This window comes from Stylophora pistillata, chromosome 5, assembly GCF_964205215.1.
Source record: "Stylophora pistillata chromosome 5, jaStyPist1.2, whole genome shotgun sequence".
In the NCBI taxonomy this organism is placed as follows: Eukaryota; Metazoa; Cnidaria; class Anthozoa; order Scleractinia; family Pocilloporidae; genus Stylophora; species Stylophora pistillata.
Window position 1 is genome coordinate 11,172,495 of NC_142523.1, and position 19,431 is coordinate 11,191,925.

A 19,431-nucleotide genomic window follows, 5' to 3' on the forward strand; every position below is an offset into this window, starting at 1 on the left:
CTACCACTACCGAAACAAACGACACCGCAACCCCTACGACTACAGCAACCATACCGTACATAAAAGGCATGTCTGAAAACATCTCGCGCATCTTACTACCCTTCAATATCCGCGTCGCCCACAAACCCATCACCACACTACGTCAGTTACTAACCAACGTTAACCGAACAGAACGACCGAACAGAACGACCTAACTTTACCTACGGATCGAAACAGACCAATCACGACAGTCTTACGCCACTTGAGTCTTACAGCCAATAACATCACGGCAAAACTGACCCATCATTTTACACGAACTGAAATAAGAACACTCTACTGACAACAACTATTCACTTGACTCTGATGATGACTTACGCATAGGTTGTCGAAACGTCAGTCACTACCACCAACAACAGTCCTTCTCAGGACTACACTCACCCGGACGATCAGACTACACCTTCACTTAAGTTCCTTTGTTTACTGGAAAGTCTGAAATTAAGTGGAGTGCTGGTGCTTTAATCATGTTAAAACCGTGTCTTGTGAAATTCACATCATGCTCAACAAGATATTATGCCAGTCTACACTAAGTTTGAGTTAGATTCTGGACGCTTTTTTCAGGTGAACATTGCACTTATCGCATTTCTGGTTTTCTTGCTTTTGGAAAAAGGTCTTCAGATCTCTACTCTCTTACTTAAAAGTTTTTCAAGAAGTTATCTTTGTCTTTACTCTCATTGTTTCCTTCCCTTTTTGAATCTATCATTTTGTCTTTTTCCGCATAACATATGAGTAACTCTTCCTGGACACAACTACAGTTCACTGCAGCGAAAAGTATTATTAGCAAAAATCACACCTACCCTTGTCGAAATGTCATAGAGTCCTAAAGTGCTTACGTCACGTTTCCATAGCACCGGAATTCTGTGGTCTAAACAAACCAATATGGCGTCCCTAGCGTGACACATTGTCGTTGACCTCGAACACTTAGCGCATTTTATCCTCCAATAATAGAAATAAGATAAAGAGAATCAAGATAACCTTTGGCCTTACTATTGAAGAGTATAATAAGCGGACAAAAGCACCTGGTGAGCAATAATTCGAGTCAAAACGCCACGGAGACGAAGTTTGCGATGGGCCAGTGTTTTCATCCAGATTGCAATCACACATCTGAAAGCCACTGCTGCCGATTCTTTTCGTTTCCAGACCAGAAAAAACATAAAACACTCTATGATAAGCGGATATCATTTGTAAGGTGAGTATTTTTCGAAAAATATATATTTCGATGCTGTACCATCGATTAGAAATAGCTGTTTTTTTTTTATCTCAAACTGATTCACGATTAGCTGTTTCTCTTTCTTGTCTTATTTCTTTTCTCGCGGCTTTGCCTTTCCTTGTCTTCAGTCTTGATCTAAGATTATTTAGTTACTAAAAAACTATATGATAGTTGTGAGTATCAAAGCTTTTACACTAACTAGTATTAAGTAACAAGCTCAGAGAAATACTCGCTTCGCATTCACGTCTTAGACTACAAGGTTAAGCATGTGACCAACTAAACTTTGGGTTTTTTAAGCGCAAGTATAGTAACTGCTTCTGTCTTTTTCTGTTATAGGAGAGGAGATAGAAAGCCCAGCAAACATTCGCGACTTTGCAGTTGTCACTTTAAAGATGGGCGAAAAGAAAATATGCCAACCATCAGTGACAGAAACAGGCACAAGCTGTTTGATAGTTTGGACTTGCTGCCAGGTACAGGACCAACACCTCCCAGTACACCTACCCCCAAGAAAAAACGGAAAGTGTCTGCCGAGCCCACGAAATTACCAACTGTAGCATCTGTGCTTGAAGAGATTAAAGAGAACTCTGAACCATGTTCCACTGAATGCTCACAAGAGGAAAAGACAAGTTCCAAAGAAGCTCTGCTGTCAATAGAGCTTGATATGACTTCAACAGAACTTGCTAAACACAAGGAAGTGTCAAGTTACTATAGTGCACACTACTCTGCTAAGAGCTTGAGCCCTGAGGTGATACGGATGGAGACAGGTCTACCCACTAAGGATGTTTTTGATATTGTTGTGGGATATGTTTCAAGATTCAAGGGTGAAATAAACTATTATGCTGGATGGAAGGTTGAGGCGATCACACTTGAGGACCAGATATTTATCACTCTGATGAAACTGAAACAAAATTATACCAATCTACATTTAGCCCAGTTGTTTTCATGCAGTGTTGCAACTGTTGCTAACATAGTACTAACTTTTGTCCATGTTCTGCATTCTCTCCTGTTCAAAGACATCATGACAACTGTGCCATCTAGAGAAAAGAACAAGATGTGTTTGCCATCTTCTTTCACTGAGTACAGCAGTTGCCGCATTGTGATTGATTGTACAGACATTGAAATTGCTGCACCTAAGCTCATGTCCCAGCAGAATGCTACATATTCCAGCTACAGGGGAATGAACTCTTTCAAAGTCATTATAGGGGTTGCCCCAAATGGAGTTATAACCTATGTTAGTGATCTTTTTCCTGGCTCAGTCAGTGACAAGGTCATGGTTAAAGAGTCTGGGTTTTGTAAACATTTGAGTGCTGGTGATCTTGTTCTGGCAGACAAAGGTTTTCTCATCAGCGATGTTGTTCCAAGAGGTGTTTCAGTGAACATACCACCATTTCTCAACAATGGAAAGTTTACAGAGAGTGAGGCAAGGGCGACAAAATCAATAGCTCGATGTCGCATCCACGTAGAGCGTGCAAATGCAAGACTTAAGAGTTTTCGCATCCTTGGCTTCATCCCAGCATTTTTGAGGTGCCATGCTGACAAGCTATGCCAACTGTGCTCAGCTCTTGTTAATTTGCAGTATCCATTGATCAAGGATGGCTGCGAAGACTTTGAATTTGACTGAATAGAACTTTTTTTCAACTAAATTATGGTACAATGAGTTTTTAATATTATTTTTGTATTACTAGAAGCCCTACTGTAACAGATCAAATGGTATTGACATAGCTTTGGTCAAAAATATGATGTGGTCAGTTTTACATTTTTCTGATATTCATCTCCTTTATGTTCATTAATACAAACTACTATGTGTTCTGTGAAAATAGATTATAATGAAAACCAGTGACATTCTTAAATTGTCATTTCAACTAAATCCAGGTCAGGGGCATGTGACCAGTATGGAATTCTTTCGTCCAGTAGTTCCAAGTGTGAAAGTCGTGCTGGCTTAAAGGTTTTACTTTTGTGTCTGTGAAGCTGGGAGCCTGAGTCCAGGTGTATAAAACTAAAGCCACACTTCAATTAGCTTAAGGGATGGTGAGAGGTAGTCAGAAAAAATAACCTGTGCTGCATGGATTTTGTTTTGGCTCTCACCCCTTCCCTTTGCATTGCTATGCAAGCCTACTTAAGTGTGGCATAAGTTTTATGTACCTGGGCCCTGTTGAGTAACCAGGATAAGTGTTACCAGCTACCAGTAGCCATTGGTTGCAAAAAAAAAATTGTTTAAGCTTGCTTTCAGGAAGAATGTAATTTATTATTAAGTTACTATGCTAAATGGAAAAATGTGGGTTCTTTATCTTGTGTCTCTATCTGAGTGTAGAATATGTAATGTTATATTAAGAAATTAATGTATGAAATTTAAAAAAATACCTTTTAACATTAGCTACTGCCTATTTACATTAGCTCCCACTTCCCCCCCCCCCCCCCCCACTCTGATTATGTCCAGCATCTGTGCACCACTTTTCAAAGTTCTCCCTCGGTAATCTTTGGGAATAGTTGATGAAAGTAAAAATCACTCAAGATAGTAATATTGTGCTCCCAAGATTCATCTCGTTCAATCTTGATAACTACACTATCCTTTGTGGTCCATACAACAAAGTAGCAGAATTTGCGCTTTGTCAGGAACATCTGGCCTTGACACTGATGCCAGTAAACATGTGTGGTAGACAGCGTATAATTCCCTTCCTTCTCCTCCAAGTAAAAGTCTTTGTGCCCACAAGCTTCCTTGATTGTCGCATTTCGATGTGTGTAGGGGCACTTACACTCAATCACCGAGTCGTCTCCCACAAGTCCATCAGGGGAAGCACCCAGAACTCCCGACTCGTGTAGCCAAAGGCCGGTCTGTACAGGTGTAAAGTTTGTGATGTTGGTGAAGGATTTCAGGGCCTCAGTCTCATTGTCCTGTCCCCATGCAATTGCTTTAACTCCACTCAAGTTGTATTCCCCAAGTAGTCGCTTGATAAGAGACGGTGTAACTCTTTTTGCCTGGAGGACGGAGCCAAAATTACTGGCAGTCAGGCGGCCTCTACGAGCTTGGTGCCATGCAGGGCTGTTTCGCTGGCCAGCCGTGAGGGTGCTCACAACATTTATGGTTCTCTCCTCTACTTTGGCATTCTCAATCAAGTACTCTAATTGTTTTTCCTTCGTAGATGCCATAAGGAAACCTTCTGAGTAAATGATATCCTCAATCGTCTTGATCGGGAGAGGGGTAGCAGGTTGTGGTTCGGGACTCAAGATCCAAGGATCCTGTAAATTTGCCATAGCGCTTTAGTTCGCTGTACAGCCACATCCGATCTTCTCGGCTAGGATCGCGCGCCAAAGGGCTGTAATCCTTCTTCTTCGATGGCGCTGGAAACATCTGGCTTGCAGACTGTACGCTTTCTGCCTTTCGCTTTCGTTTCCATTGGCATTCCAGGTCCGTCCTGCTAAGGTTATGGATGCCATAAATAAATATGGCTGCCGCGTGACTGCACTTGAACTCGCCGCGAGGACACTCGCATTCTGTGTTTTTTATTTCAAGGTTTTCATCGAGATAAATCTGATAAAAAGATAATTCGAAACAGACACGTAAGTTGTAATATATATTCCGCAATATAAACATTAAATTGGAGGTGAAATCGGGGTTGGGAGTTCTTCGAATTGAACATACGTGTTGTGATCCCAAATTGGCAACTTACTGTGACTTTGTAGTCCTTATTTTTCATGCTTGCTTGGACTTCACCTTTGATGACTCCCCTGGAATAAATAAAGCTTTGGACATGGTCGGATTTGAAGTGGTTTTCTCCGCGATCAAGCGATTTCCGCTCTCCAGAAAAGAAAGAAACGAGTGAGCATATCGATAAAGACGCCATGTTTGAAGTATGAGTTTAAACTGTTTAGACCAGAAAAAAATGCTGTCATGGCAACGTGACGTCACACTTTAGGACTCTATTCAGATGACAAACAGTAAGGTAACGGAATGATTGATTTGCATTGCAAATATGTTTTCACTCGATGAAGTAATAATTGTCTTTGTTCTGTCGGGAACTTCGAACATAGAGCTCCGAGCTTCGATTACCTATTTGGCTTAAAATTACGACTTTTTGGTACGACAAATAGTTTCATAACATGTGTCAGGTAATTCTAAAGCCGGACAGCAACCACATACCAACTGAGTAGGACGTGAAGTAACAGAAGGTCATGTCTTTCAAGAGCTCAATTAAGTTATCTAGTTTCATTCTCCTACACTCAATAATTATGTTACCAACAATTTAGAGCCCTTTACTGGAGCCTTGGCTAAATATTAAAAGATATAATGCATCGATGGGCCTGTCTCGCTTAGGACTCATTTCTTCTAATTTATCGGTGAAACAAACAGTGTGCGGAAACTTGTCACGGGTATAATTTATGTGAACACTGAATGAAATTGAAAGCTGCAATATTCCATAAATCGAATTCACTACGTTTTGCATGCACAGGTTTTTGTTCGGAAGGAAATTCAATACAAATTAGGGCAATTTGAAAATAATCGTAATCTAGCGACACCCAATCACCCCAAAGATTCCATAACTGAACCTTTTCATGCATCAGCTTTGTCGGGAGAAATATCGATCTCCAGCACATGAAAACGTTATTGCTCAGCGAATGATATCAGCAAACCTTTAAAACTTTCGTTTCTAAGGGACCACTCATTAGTTATCTAACATTACTTACTCTACGTATGATGGACGATCCTCGCAGTAGATAGCGCTATTTGAGCAATAGCGAAATTCAGACCTGAAAAAAATCAGGCCTGTACGGGACTCGAACCACTGACCTCTGCGATACTAGTGCAGCGCTCTAACCAATTGAGCTAACAAGCCAACTGAGAGCAGGCCGTTAAGTTGATTCGTAATGAACCCGTGAAAGTGATAAATGAGATAGAATAAATATATGAAAATCATATATTTTGAACTGCGGTATTTGATACGTATGATGGACGATCCTCGCAGTAGATAGCGCTATTTGAGCAATAGCGAAATTCAGACCTGAAAAAAATCAGGCCTGTACGGGACTCGAACCACTGACCTCAACTCGAACCACTGAATCAACTTAACGGCCTGCTCTCAGTTGGCTTGTTAGCTCAATTGGTTAGAGCGCTGCACTAGTATCGCAGAGGTCAGTGGTTCGAGTCCCGTACAGGCCTGATTTTTTTCAGGTCTGAATTTCGCTATTGCTCAAATAGCGCTATCTACTGCGAGGATCGTCCATCATACGTATCAAATACCGCAGTTCAAAATATATGATTTTCATATATTTATTCTATCTCATTACTTACTCTAATAATCGCGCCTTGCCACCTTCTCGCAATTTGAGCCTAGGTTTAATTTTCTCCTCTTTTCCTTTGTTAGGCAGCTGCGCATTGGCAAAGGAACTGCTTTAGCTTTTTAATAGAGAATCAAAAACTTCCATTTAGAACTAAAAAAAAAAATACTGGAAATTGACTGCCAATCAGTGGGGGTATCGTTAGAATAATAAAAAGCCTTAAGGTGGGAAGGAGGGGAGAGAAATTATTTCAATGTGACACAACCAAAATACTCCGAACCCCCCTCCCTTTTGATAAATAATGACCGATCCCTGAACAAGGATTATGATCTGATTTACTTTAACAATCGCACTTTGCTGTCGTCTCACACTTTGAACCCATGTTCGGAAAGAGTTCCATACAACCCCAGCATTAATTATGCATTCCATTTCATAAAGACTAAATATAAAGGTTTCTCTGCAACACTCTATGCATAATTAATGTATGGGGTTCTATGGAACTCTTGCCCCCATGTTCAATTTCCTCCTCTTTTTCCTTGTCCGGCGGCCCTGCTTTGGCAAGGGAACTGTTTTAGCTTTTTAACACTGAGTCGGAAACTTTCATTTAGAATTCAAAGGACTGATGAATAAACACGGCTGTCTGCATTTTTCGTATCATTTATGGACCATACCAGTTTTCTTAACTCCTAGCAAGTTGTTAAACCATGCTGTTTTAGATCTCTTATTCAGGAACCAGAGTCATTAGTTATAGACTGAAGGGGGAGGGGGTGGAGGATTATGGGCGATCATTTGGTTTGTAGGGAGAACAGAGAGGGAACTAGTCGTCGCCGACTAGGTATGAAGGGGGAGAACTATAGAAAATTGACTGCCAGCCAATTATTTGTCAATGATGGAGGGGTGGGCGGGCTAAATTTTCGTTTCCGAAAATTGTTCCTTTTCCTTCGCCGAGAATTGGAGTTTAAATTTATTTCAGGGGAAGAATGACATTGCTCAATTCCGAGAAATAGAAAAAAGGCAATAGTTTACCGTGCTGAAAAAACCACAATTGTTGATGTGCGTGTGCTATTTATGTGTCGAATCAGTTATGCGCTGGAAGGATATTCCATGCAATACTTTGGCATGTCTTTCAAACAGTTTTTCTCGAAGAAAGAGAGACTCCCACAGAGGTACAAGGTAGATGAACGAAAGGAAAAAAAACAGTTGATTTTGTACCTTTATCCTCCGTTTTTGACCAAACTCTCACTGTTCTATAGCTATCCTGACTCATCTATAGGAAATTACTACTTCTCGAAGAGGAAATGGATTTGAGTCGTACCCAAAGAACATTCGAATAATTTTCGAGGGTTCTTTAGTCCGAATCGAAGATATAGTGATAGAAACCCATATATTTCTCCACTTCCCTCCGATCCCCCATAATCCCCCCATACCCCCTTTCCCCCTTCCCCTCCTGATCCCCCCTCCCCGAACTAATCTGCATCGTTCTTTTTTTCAACGTTACATTTACACTGTTGTAATTTTCTTCATGTGTATCACCCACCAGACGATCAAGAAAGAGGAGAGGCATGGTACGTTGTTGATCATGAACAAGTTTATAAAATCAAATTCATTGAGAAAGATGCTCTTAATTCATACATACATACATACATACTTTATTTATTCCAGAAGCAGACTATGTATACACTAAGAGGAAATGGAAAATATGCTTCCAGAAAAGGAAGTTAAGAGGTTATCCCTATGTGAAAACTCCCTAAAAAATAAGTCTAAATGAAAATAAAATACTTAGTTATAATTAAATATTTAAATACAATTTAAGCTGAGATTTAAAATGCTGAAGATTATCAGCTTCCACTATGTTTCTTGGTAATTCATTCCATAATTTAACAATCCTAATGAAGAACGAATGTTTATATCAATTAAGTCTTGCTGGTTTGACGTAAAGTTTGGTAAAAACCAAAAACAATTTTATAACACTCAATTAAAGATAAATAAGTTCTACGGTCAGAAAGAGTAGGCCATTTTAGCAATTTGCATCGGTCTTCGTAGGACATGTCTCCTTTGCGTTGATTTAAAGCAAGTCTTGAAGCTCTTCGCTGTACATTCTCAAGAGCATGGATGTCCTTGACGAGGTAAGGACACCAGACAGGTACCACATATTCCAAAATTGGCCGTACAAGAGATTTGTAGAGCATAGAAAAAATGTTTGCATTAGCGGTGCCTATCGAGCGTTTAATAGAACCTAGGACTTTATTCGCTTTGTTCACAGTTATACCAATGTGGTTACTCCATGAGAGGTCCTTAGTTATTATAACACCGAGATCTTTAAATTTATCTACGTCTTTCAAGGGCTGTCCAAAGAAATAATTGGTCACTGACTTATCACGTGAATGTGTAATTCGCATAGATTGACATTTATCCGCGTTAAAACGTAATTGCCATTTACAAGCCCATTCGCCAATATTGGTAAGATCTTCCTGAAGACGCTGACAATCTGTGATCGGGTCAATTATCTCTCTATAGATCTTCGTATCGTCTGCATATAATTTGATTGTGGACGATACACATTCTGTTATGTCATTAATATACAGCAAAAACAATAAAGGCCCAAGGATGGTCCCCTGTGGAGTGCCGGAGGTTACATACGACCAATCAGAACAAGATCCCCTGATAACTACACGTTGTTTGCGACCAACCAGAAAATGTCTGAGCCAGTTAAGCAGACAACCGTCGATGCCATTACTTTTTAATTTTAAATTTTAATTTTAAAAGCAGCCGCTCGTGAGGGACACTGTCAAAGGCTTTAGCAAGATCGAGAAAGATGACGTCGGTAGGAGTGGAGAGATTTCGTGATTTCGCCCAGTCATTAAAAGTTGATAATAATTGAGTTGCAGTAGATCTTCCTCGCAGAAAGCCGAATTGATTGTTGTTGATAATTCAGGTTAGTTTATGATTTTATAGCGTGTTTTGCAGGTTTCTGGGCAGCTTAAACATCTTGCGAGAATTATCTTGTGGATTGGCCTTTTTGCTTTCCGTTTTGTTCTTTAAGTTTTGTTTGCTGGTTTTTCTTTTCGTGATTATTTTGTTTGTTTGTTTCTTTTTTACTTTAAAGTGCTACTGAAACGTAATTTTCATATCCGAGATTTTTGCAATATAATAGAGTTTGAACGTTATTTGCAAACGCTGTGTACTTTTTTTGGGCCAACGCACAGCGGAAAGTACACTTTTAACCATCGAAGTTGACCGGCTGAGATCAAAATTGGCGGCCATCTTGGCGCGGCCAAAACAGCCCTGTGACGTCACTGGTTGTGTACTTCTGTGAAAGAAGGGTAAAAGCATGGAGTGTGGCTTGCATGTTGGGAGGCCGAAAAAGAGGATTTCGGGAAAAATGCCATCCTCGTCTAATTCCTCGGCGGTCACATCGGCATCTTGGCTATCTGCGAGAGGTTCGCCTAGATAGGGAGCAAAATTCCCGACTGATACCGAGAACGAATCTCTACGAGTCTATTTAGTTACTCGGCAACTGACGAGATCCACAAGATTAGTCTCGAAACCGCGATCTTGTCTGACCATCTACAGAAATGTCGAAAGACATTATAACGGCAGATGGGCTACTAAACGCCCCGGGCCAAAGCAATGCCATTTAGAGAATGAAGAAAACATGGAAGCCTCATACGACACCGCTACTGAAGATGATCTACTCGGCAAGTCTGAGGATAACGAACAAATCCCTCTGTACCAAATGCCCAGCAGAACCTGCCCAGAATCCCTACAATATAGGGCGAGGGCCAAAATAAGAGCAGACGAGGATTTCAGAAATGAGATAAAGCAAATCCTGAACAACGCGGAGCAAGAAACAGAAAAGGCGATCATGTGCTTTTATGAACGTGAAATCGGTCGTTTTAATACCGAAATAAAGAAAAGAAAACGAGCCAAAACGGCTGGAACACTGAACACTAAGAACTGTAGTATGATCGAATCAGCGCGCGTGGCGCAAGCTGAAAGCAATCAAGACAACTTAACGATCGAGACAGTCAAAAAAATAGCTGTACATCTACGAAGGCGAACGATTCGAAAAAGACGCAATCCCTGATGTGCGTACTCAGTGCCACACATAAAGCAAATTCTCATGAAAACCTGGCATTTAATAGAAACACAACCACTACTGAGCGAACTATACAAATATCCGCCGCTCGTATCTTACAAAAGAGGGTGGTCGCTCAAAGACATACTCGTGAGGGCTAAACTTTGAATAGGCTACTCTAAATACACGCTTGGGAGTCGTGTAGGCCTGTCAGCCCCATTTTACGGCACCATCTTCCTCTTCGCTACTGGAGACAACTTCGCTTCGTTCAGAAGAAGATTCACTTGACAACATTTCAATATCTGCCATCTCCTTCGCCCACGAATACAAACAAACAGACAGTGAAATAAACCGCGCTATCGGAGTGAACACAACCAGTGACGTCATCAATCCATTTGGCTCGGTACCAGGGCCCGGACATGGTTTTGAGTAAAATTTTTGATTTGAAAGGTTAAAAAAGATATCTTTCGCTTCTTTTTGGCCAAAGAAAATTATCTCATGATGACCAGCATATTCAAAACTACAGGTTAGAGCAAATATTTCAGATACGAAAATTTCGTTTCAGTAGCACTTTAACTGAATCTACATTCTTCCACTGACGTTAAATTAATGATGCGATTAACGTTTCCTACAATGTTCGAGTTCAAATTGGAAAAAAACATCCAAACTAAACGTCATTTGTATGGGAGTAATTTAATAAGACGGCAACTGGAATTTGAAACATTTAAAGAGAAGAAAAATTTTGTAAGACCAATTTGATTAACTCATAACATGTAACACCGTGGCTCATCGTTTCTTTCTTCGATTTCCGCATCACTGACCATTTCAAGGCCATAATCAGCGATGGATACTCTGTGAAAAAATGTTATGAGAACCAACAGATAATAGTCGACCTCGAACTACACGAATCGTTTCTGAATGCTATCTACCATATTTGATATGTATAAAGGGGTACTTTTGTCGGATCCTTTTTATGTGAAAAGTCAGTTTGTTCATTGACAACCTAAATGTTTTGAGAAAGAAATAAATCTATTGGCTTTATCATTTGCAGTTCGGATTGAACAGACAAGTAGAAAGACTACTGCGTTATTTCACAGTAACTTCACCAAACTCGTCCAAGCGTTCCCTTCGATTTCTTGATACGTTATGAGAATTCATGAAACATACCGAGGCCAAAAGTATTCAACAACTGATGAGTCAAGCTCCTTACTTTTTACCGAACTGAAGAAAACTGGTTCAGTTCGCATATGATCGACAGAAACACGAAGGGGAATCAAATATTTCGAATGCGGCGAGACGTGTTCGTCTCTTGATGTCCATCAGAACACTTCCACTGAAACACAAAAGAAACATTTGTAGCAATGTACGAGCGTGGGTGGAGAGGAATGAAATAGGGACACAAAGAGAGTGATGCTAAGCGAAGAAAAGGAGCTGGAGCGAGACAAAAAAATATTAAAAAGCCCACTAATCCTTATTTCAAACAAATCCAGATTAGCTTCTCATGAAATGGGTTTGCCAGTTTTTGAGGGTATGCTGTAACTCGTCAGGTTTAATCGCCATCTCTAACCTAGCGTGAAATTCAAATCTAATTTAATGGAATGTACATTATTCGACTGACGCTAAAAAAATACGTGTAACATTCCCCAGAATGTTCGAATTCAAACTGAAAAAGAAAACATCTGAACTAAACGTCTTTTGTACAAGTTATAGAGTCATTTCATAAGATCACAACAGATTTTTGAAAACATTTTAAGAGCCTGAAGAAAAAGTTTGTAAGAGCATTTTTCAATTTAAGTGGTTCATTGTTCCGTTCTTCCATTTTCGCATCGCTGATCCTATCAATTCCATATTCAGCGATGGATTATCCGTAAAAAAATGATTTGAGAACCAACAGATAATAGTCGACGTCAAACTACAAGAATCGTTTCTGAATTCGATTTGTCATAAATGATATGTATCCGGCGGTAATTTGATATTTCTTTTTATAAAGTTGCACCTGTGAGATCTTGTTTTCAATTCGACCTAGCATGGTAGGTAACTTACTTCAGAAAAGATGAATAAATTAAATAACTGTGTGATTTCATACTTCTAACAACTGTTCCAGTTACCAATCTACAGTCATCACTAAGATACGCAGGTAACGCATGATGGAATGTTTGTGCGCAGTATTCCAGAACAGGACGTATAGTTGTACAATAAAAATTAATTATGTCATCCGCTGGAACGCTGGCTCTCTTCAGGAGGACTAAAAAGTATAATCGTTTGTTTGCTCTTTTTATAACATCATTAATGTGGTTGTTCCACTTAAGGTTACACGAAATAGTCACGCCTAGGATCCTAGCCGACTCTACCGTCTCTAATTCTTTGCCGAGCAAGCACATCCTGAACGAATCTCACGTACTTGGTCATCGTCCAGGCCAAAGTTCTTGACATAAATCTTGGCTGAGACCGAGATAAATGTGCACATCGCCCAGGTTTATTTCTCTCAAAAGGGGCACGAAATATCTTTTTGCACACCATAGTTTTATCCTTGCTGAAATTAACCGTTCTCTTTCGATCGTCAAAATGCATTTTGAGTAAGTTCGGCTTCATTTATATCGACACGTGAGCTGGGCAGGCCTGAGCGATAGTTTTTTTTTTTAATTTTTTTTTCCCTAAAAAAACTAGTATTAATGGATCAAGGATATTAAAGCTTTCAAATGTTTAAAAAGTGCGCTATATCAATTAATATATATTGTCGCTATGGATTTATAGATGTCTATATGACATGCGTAGATGTTATTCAGCTCTGTTTATGTAATATAGGATCAGAATCTAACTCGCTGTCAGGATTTTTGCATAACGTGGAGACATCAGTTGTGATTACTTAAAAAGTCGTCTGTTAGGACATAGTAAGTTTAACTTTCAGTTTTTAATATCCAAGTAATGCTTTAAAACTGAATTTATTTTCATAGTCTAATTCATATAAGTCATGAACAATAGTAGCTTTTGGCGTGCTTCAGGTATTGTAATTTTATGATTAAAGGCGAAGAAGCCTACAACACTCTTCAACTATGTAGACTGATTATTAAAGGCGTTATGCAATGGCACTTCTGTAGTTGATGGTGTTGCGTTTTGGTGGTTGAAAAGATTTGTTTTTAGAACAATAGATAAACCTAATAATTCCATTTTGCAAAAACCGCACAAATTCATAGAATCCACATGGCTCTTATCATACTCCATGTGTTAATCATTTTCGCGGCATAAACACGAGCTTGCTGATACACAAAATAAAGCAGAGGTGTAAGCCACCTCACGTAAGGGGCACAGAAATCCGTACATGTGAGATCCTAGCTACGCCACTACTTGCCAACCTAAATAGCCCTTGTTTCCATGAGCGTCAAAAAAGCTCTTTCTCATATTTGATGCCCAATCAACCAAGAAATGGTTTAAGAATTTGTCTTGTAGCGCATTCTCTGCAGAGCAATTGTACTTAAGTTTGAGGTGAACAGAGCCTGGCACCAGAGGAAGTCGGCTAGAGCTCCGAAGGACGGTTGTCGCTCTTGGTTCGCCGCATTCTCCCGCGTGCATGTCTCGTGTTTGTCTCCGCTGACCTGTAAATGGCAAGTATCGTTCACAGCCGTTCTCTAGCTAACAGCTGCTTCCTGATGAACAATATTCCTTTCCCTTTGTTTGAGGATATAGGCCCTTACAGATCGCTCTAGTAAAAGTGGCACATTATTATTACTATTATTTTCTTTTTCTTGCTGAAGTTTCTTTAGACACTGGAAAGGCTGAAATTAAGTGAAATTCACTGACATCATGCTCAACAAGTCCATCTAAACAGATATCACGCATGTCAACAAGTCTGGATTATATTCCTGGCCGATTTTTTGAGGTGAACACTGCACTTATCGCATTTCTGGTTTTCTTGCTTTTGGGAAACGGTTTTCAGATTCTAATCTCTAACTCAAAAATTTTTAAGAAGTTATCTTTGTCTTTACTCTCATTTTTGTCTTCCCTTTTTTAATTCTGTCTTTTTTTCCCCATCAAACATATGAAAAACTCTTCTTGGACAAATGAATAAAGGCTGATGGTTTCGAAAGAAACTGTTTGGGGCTGCGTCGGTGGGAGTAACGAAATAATTTGGATATATCAACAAAGTTGAAGTGGTAAATTGGCCATCGTAACGATTACAAAAGCTGACGTTTCGAGCGTTAGCCATTCGTCGGAGCGTTAGCCCTTCGCTCCGACGAAGGGCTAACGCTCGAAACGTCAGCCCTTGCAATCGTCACGGTGGCCAATTTACCACCTAAACTTGTCGATATATCCAAAATATTTGAAAGATGAGCTTTTGCTCAAGATTTTTACGGCTTTCCGTGCAACCTAAGTGTAAGGAAAGACCGCAGATTGCCATATGTTGCTTAGAATGATTAGGTAAGTTAAAATGTCTAGCGACTGGTTTCGATGTGTCCTTGTCATTCTTTCCACGTCTCGACGATGTTCTTGGAATCGGTCACCTAGTCTTCTGCCTGTTTCGCCGATGTATATCTTTTTGCAATAAGTGCAAGTTATGCAGTAGATTACATTGGCGGAGGTGCACATGAAGTGATCGGTGATCTTAATGGATCGTTTAGGTCCCGGTATTTTATCAGTGTTGTGAATGAAAGAACACGTTTTGCATCGTGCACGAGCGCATTTAAAAGTGCCTGGTTGGTCATTAGTCTGAAAATGACTAAAATGTTATCGCACTTTGAGCCCAGGTTTAATTTTCCCCTCTTTCCCTTTGTACGGCGACGTGCCTTGGCAAGGGAACTATTTTAGCTTTTTAATAGAGCATCAAAACTTACATGTAGAATTCAAACGGCAGAAGTACAGTCAACAAGACTGTCTGCAGTTTTCATATCATTAATGGACCATGCCAATTATCTTAACTTCTAGCAAGTTGTCATACCGGGCTGTTTTAGATCTCTTATATATTCAGGAACCAGTCATTAGCTGTAGCCCAGAGGAGGGAGGGGTAAAGGATTTTGGGAGATCATATGGTTTTTAGGGAGAACATAGGGGGAATCAGACGTCGCCGACAGAGTATAAAGGGGGAGAACTATAAAAATTGACTAGGGGGGAGAGTCAAAAGAATATTACTGAGCCTTACCAGGGATCAGGTAAGTTTTATCATAACAATCAAAATCCTCCCACCCTTTCCCCTTCCCCCCTCAGGCGATAAATGATGACCGATCCCAGTGTTCATTCCTCTGAAATATAAGCTGCACTGAGATTTTTTTCAAACCTCACCTTTTGGTGGTTAATCTTAAAAGAACGAAAAATTTTTAATAAAAATGGAAGAAATTTTGAAATAAAAGGGGGGTCCCGGAGCTCTTTTAGGAACTGCAGTACTCATATGAGTTCTAGAATATCATGACAATTGTATTTACGAGTAGAGGCTACGCTTGCGTTTCCGAAAATTGTTCCTTTTCCTTCGCTAACAATTGGACTTTAAATATATTTGAGGGAAGAATGACATTGCTCAGTTTCAAGAAAGAGAAAAAAGTTAATGGGTCGCCTTGCTCGTTTGTGAGAAAATGCCGATTTACTTCTGGTGAGTTCCGAAGATGGAGAAAAAGCAGCAACTTTTTAATGCGCGTGCGTTAGTTATGTGTCAAGTTATGCACAGGAAGGGCGTGCCATGCAATACTATGGCACGTCTTTCAAACGTGACAATTAGGAACAGCTGGAGTGGCGACATTCGAGGACAGATTTTCTCGAAGGAGGTGAGACTCCCATACAAGTACAAGGTAGATGACTATATGATGAAAAGAAAGCAAATCAGCGGATTTTGTTTCGTTAACCTCCGTGTTCGATCAAACCTTCCCTGTCTTTGGGCTATCCTGGTTCATCTGTAGGTTTATATCTCGGAAATTACTACTCTTTCGAGAGGATATTTGACTTGATTCATACCCGAAAAACAACATTGCAAGGTTTTTAATTGTAACTGAATATCCGATGATAAAACCTTGTGTATTTCTCTACTCCCTATGTCCCTTTTTCCCTCTTCCACCACTAGTCCCCCCCCCCCCCCCATTCCCAAACTAGTCTGCATTGTCCTTTTCTTCAACGTTTTATTTACACTTCTTCATGCGTATCATCCACCACACGATCAAGAAAAAAGAGAGGCATGGTAGGTTTTGGATCATGAACAAGCTTATGAAATCAAGTTCACAAACAAATTAAACTTTCGAAAGACCATCACTGCAAACATATTATTGAGTGGGAAAGTAAGAAATAATAAAACAATCCACAAAGGAGAGAAATTGTAAAGCAAATTCTAATATCGTTATTGGAGGAGGATAAACAGTTGTCGGCAGAACATCACGCACAATAGTATTGCCTGGAAACGAAACGCGCTTTCTTGACGTTTTTCAGAACTAATCCTGATAGACAGGCATTTCAAATTCCAGAGGCACCCTGCACTTTAGGGTTTCAAAATCCCGAGCTTTCATAAAGCCATGAAGATTAAAGGAAGCGTGCACCACAAGAAAAGGTGACTGAAGCTTAACACTTTTTGGGTAACCAAATCAGATATCATACAGCTTGTCAACTAAAGTTCTCCTCAATGGTATGGATATATTATCATACAGCTTGTCAGCTAAAGTTCTCCCCAATGGCATGGATAAATTATCATACAGCTTATCAACTATAGTTCTCCCCAATGGTATGGATAAATTATCATACAGCTTGTCAACTAAAGTTCTCCCCTTGCAATGGTATGGATAAATTATCATACAGCTTGTCAACTAAAGTTCTCCCCAATGGCATGACTAACTTATCATACAGCGTGTCAACTAAAGCTCTCCACCCGCAATGGTATGGATAAATTAACATACAGCTTGTCAACTAAGGTTAGATAGATAGATAGATAATAATCTCTAGACAGGGTGCGTTCTAACAGAAGTGGTTTTCAGAACGGCCCTGTAACTACCCACCCAACCCACCCCAGGGAGGACATCCACCACACAGTAATCTCGTACGTGAGAAATTAACGTCTCCTACACCTAACCCTGCAGGAGACGGGACCTCCCCACGCAAGGTTCTCCCCACGCAATGGTATGGATAAATTATCATACAGCTTGTCAACTAAAGTTCTCCCCAATGGTATGGATAAATTATCATACAGCTTGTCAACTAAAGTTCTCCCCAATGGCATGGATAAATTATCATACAGCTTGTCAACTAAAGTTCTCCCCAATGGCATGGATAAATTATCATACAGCTTGTCAACTATAGTTCTCCCCAATGGTATGGATAAATTATCATACAGCTTGTCAACTAAAGTTCTCCCCAATGGTATGGATAAATTATCATACAGCTTGTCAACTAAAGTTCTCCCCAATGGTATGGATAAATTATCATACAGCTTGTCAACTAAAGTTCTCCCCAATGGCATGGATAACTTATCATACAGCTTGTCAACTAAAGTTCTCCACCCGCATTGGTATGGATAAATTATCATACAGCTTGTCAACTAAAGTTCTCTACAATGGTATGGATAAATTATCATACAGCTTGTCAACTAAAGTTCTCCCCAATGCTATGGATAAATTATCATACAGCTTGTCAACTATAGTTCTCCCCAATGGTATGGATAAATTATCATACGACCTGTCAACTAAAGTTCTCCCCAATGGTATGGATAAATTTTCATACAGCTTCTCAACTAAAGTTCTCCCCAATGGTATGGATAAATTATCATACAGCTTGTCAACTAAAGTTCTCCCCAATGGCATGGATAAATTATCATACAGCTTGTCAACTAAAGTTCTCCCCAATGGTATGGATAAATTATCACACAGCTTGTCGACTAAAGCTCTCCCCAATGGTATGGATAAATTATCATACAGCTTGTCAACTAAAGTTCTCCCCAATGGTATGGATAAATTATCATACAGCTTGTCAACTAAAGTTCTCCCCAATGGTATGGATAAATTATCATACAGCTTCTCAACTATAGTTCTCCCCAATGGTATGGATAAATTATCATACAGCTTGTCAACTAAAGTTCTCCCCAATGGTATGGATAAATTATCATACAGCTTGTCAACTAAAGTTCTCCCCAATGGTATGGATAAATTATCATACAGCTTGTCAAGTATAGTTCTCCCCAATGGTATGGATAAATTATCATACAGCTTGTCAACTAAAGTTCTCCCCAATGGTATGCATAAATTATCATACAGCTTGTCAACTATAGTTCTCCCCAATGGTATGGATAAATTATCATACAGCTTGTGAACTAAAGTTCTCCCCAATGGTATGGATAAATTATCATACAGCTTGTCAACTAAAGTTCTCCCCAATGGTATGGATAAATTATCATACAGCTTGTCAACTAAAGTTCTCCCCAATGGTATGGATAAATTATCATACAGCTTGTCAACTAAAGTTCTCCCCAATGGTATGGATAAATTATCATACAGCGTGTCAAATAAAGTTCTCCCCAATGGTATGGATAAATTATCATACAGCTTGTCAACTAAAGTTCTCCCCAATGGTATGGATAAATTATCATACAGCTTGTCAAGTATAGTTCTCCCCAATGGTATGGATAAATTATCATACAGCTTGTCAACTAAAGTTCTCCCCAATGTTATGGATAAATTATCATACAGCTTGTCAACTATAGTTCTCCCCAATGGTATGGATAAATTATCATACAGCTTGTCAACTAAAGTTCTCCCCAATGGCATGGATAAATTATCATACAGCTTGTCAACTAAAGTTCTCCCCAATGGTATGGATAAATTATCATACAGCTTGTCAACTAAAGTTCTCCCCAATGGCATGGATAAATTATCAT

General features: G+C 39.6%; 2 protein-coding genes across 2 annotated transcripts; one reads left to right on the plus strand and one right to left on the minus strand.

The window, feature by feature from the left end:
* The first annotated feature begins 1,099 nt into the window (after positions 1-1,099).
* LOC148730259 (uncharacterized) lies at positions 1,100-3,619 on the plus strand. The gene is made up of 2 exons (XM_088761635.1): positions 1,100-1,225; positions 1,583-3,619. The coding sequence occupies exons 1-2, from the start codon at positions 1,104-1,106 to the stop codon at positions 2,865-2,867; spliced, it is 1,407 nt and encodes a 468-aa protein (XP_088617761.1). The 5' UTR covers positions 1,100-1,103; the 3' UTR covers positions 2,868-3,619.
* LOC148730260 (uncharacterized) lies at positions 2,112-5,170 on the minus strand. The gene is made up of 2 exons (XM_088761636.1): positions 4,915-5,170; positions 2,112-4,775 (listed from the first exon to the last, which is right to left on the minus strand). Exon 2 carries the CDS (start codon positions 4,496-4,498, stop codon positions 3,701-3,703), a length of 798 nt encoding a protein of 265 aa, XP_088617762.1. The 5' UTR covers positions 4,499-4,775; positions 4,915-5,170; the 3' UTR covers positions 2,112-3,700.
* Positions 5,171-19,431: the final 14,261 nt, after the last annotated feature.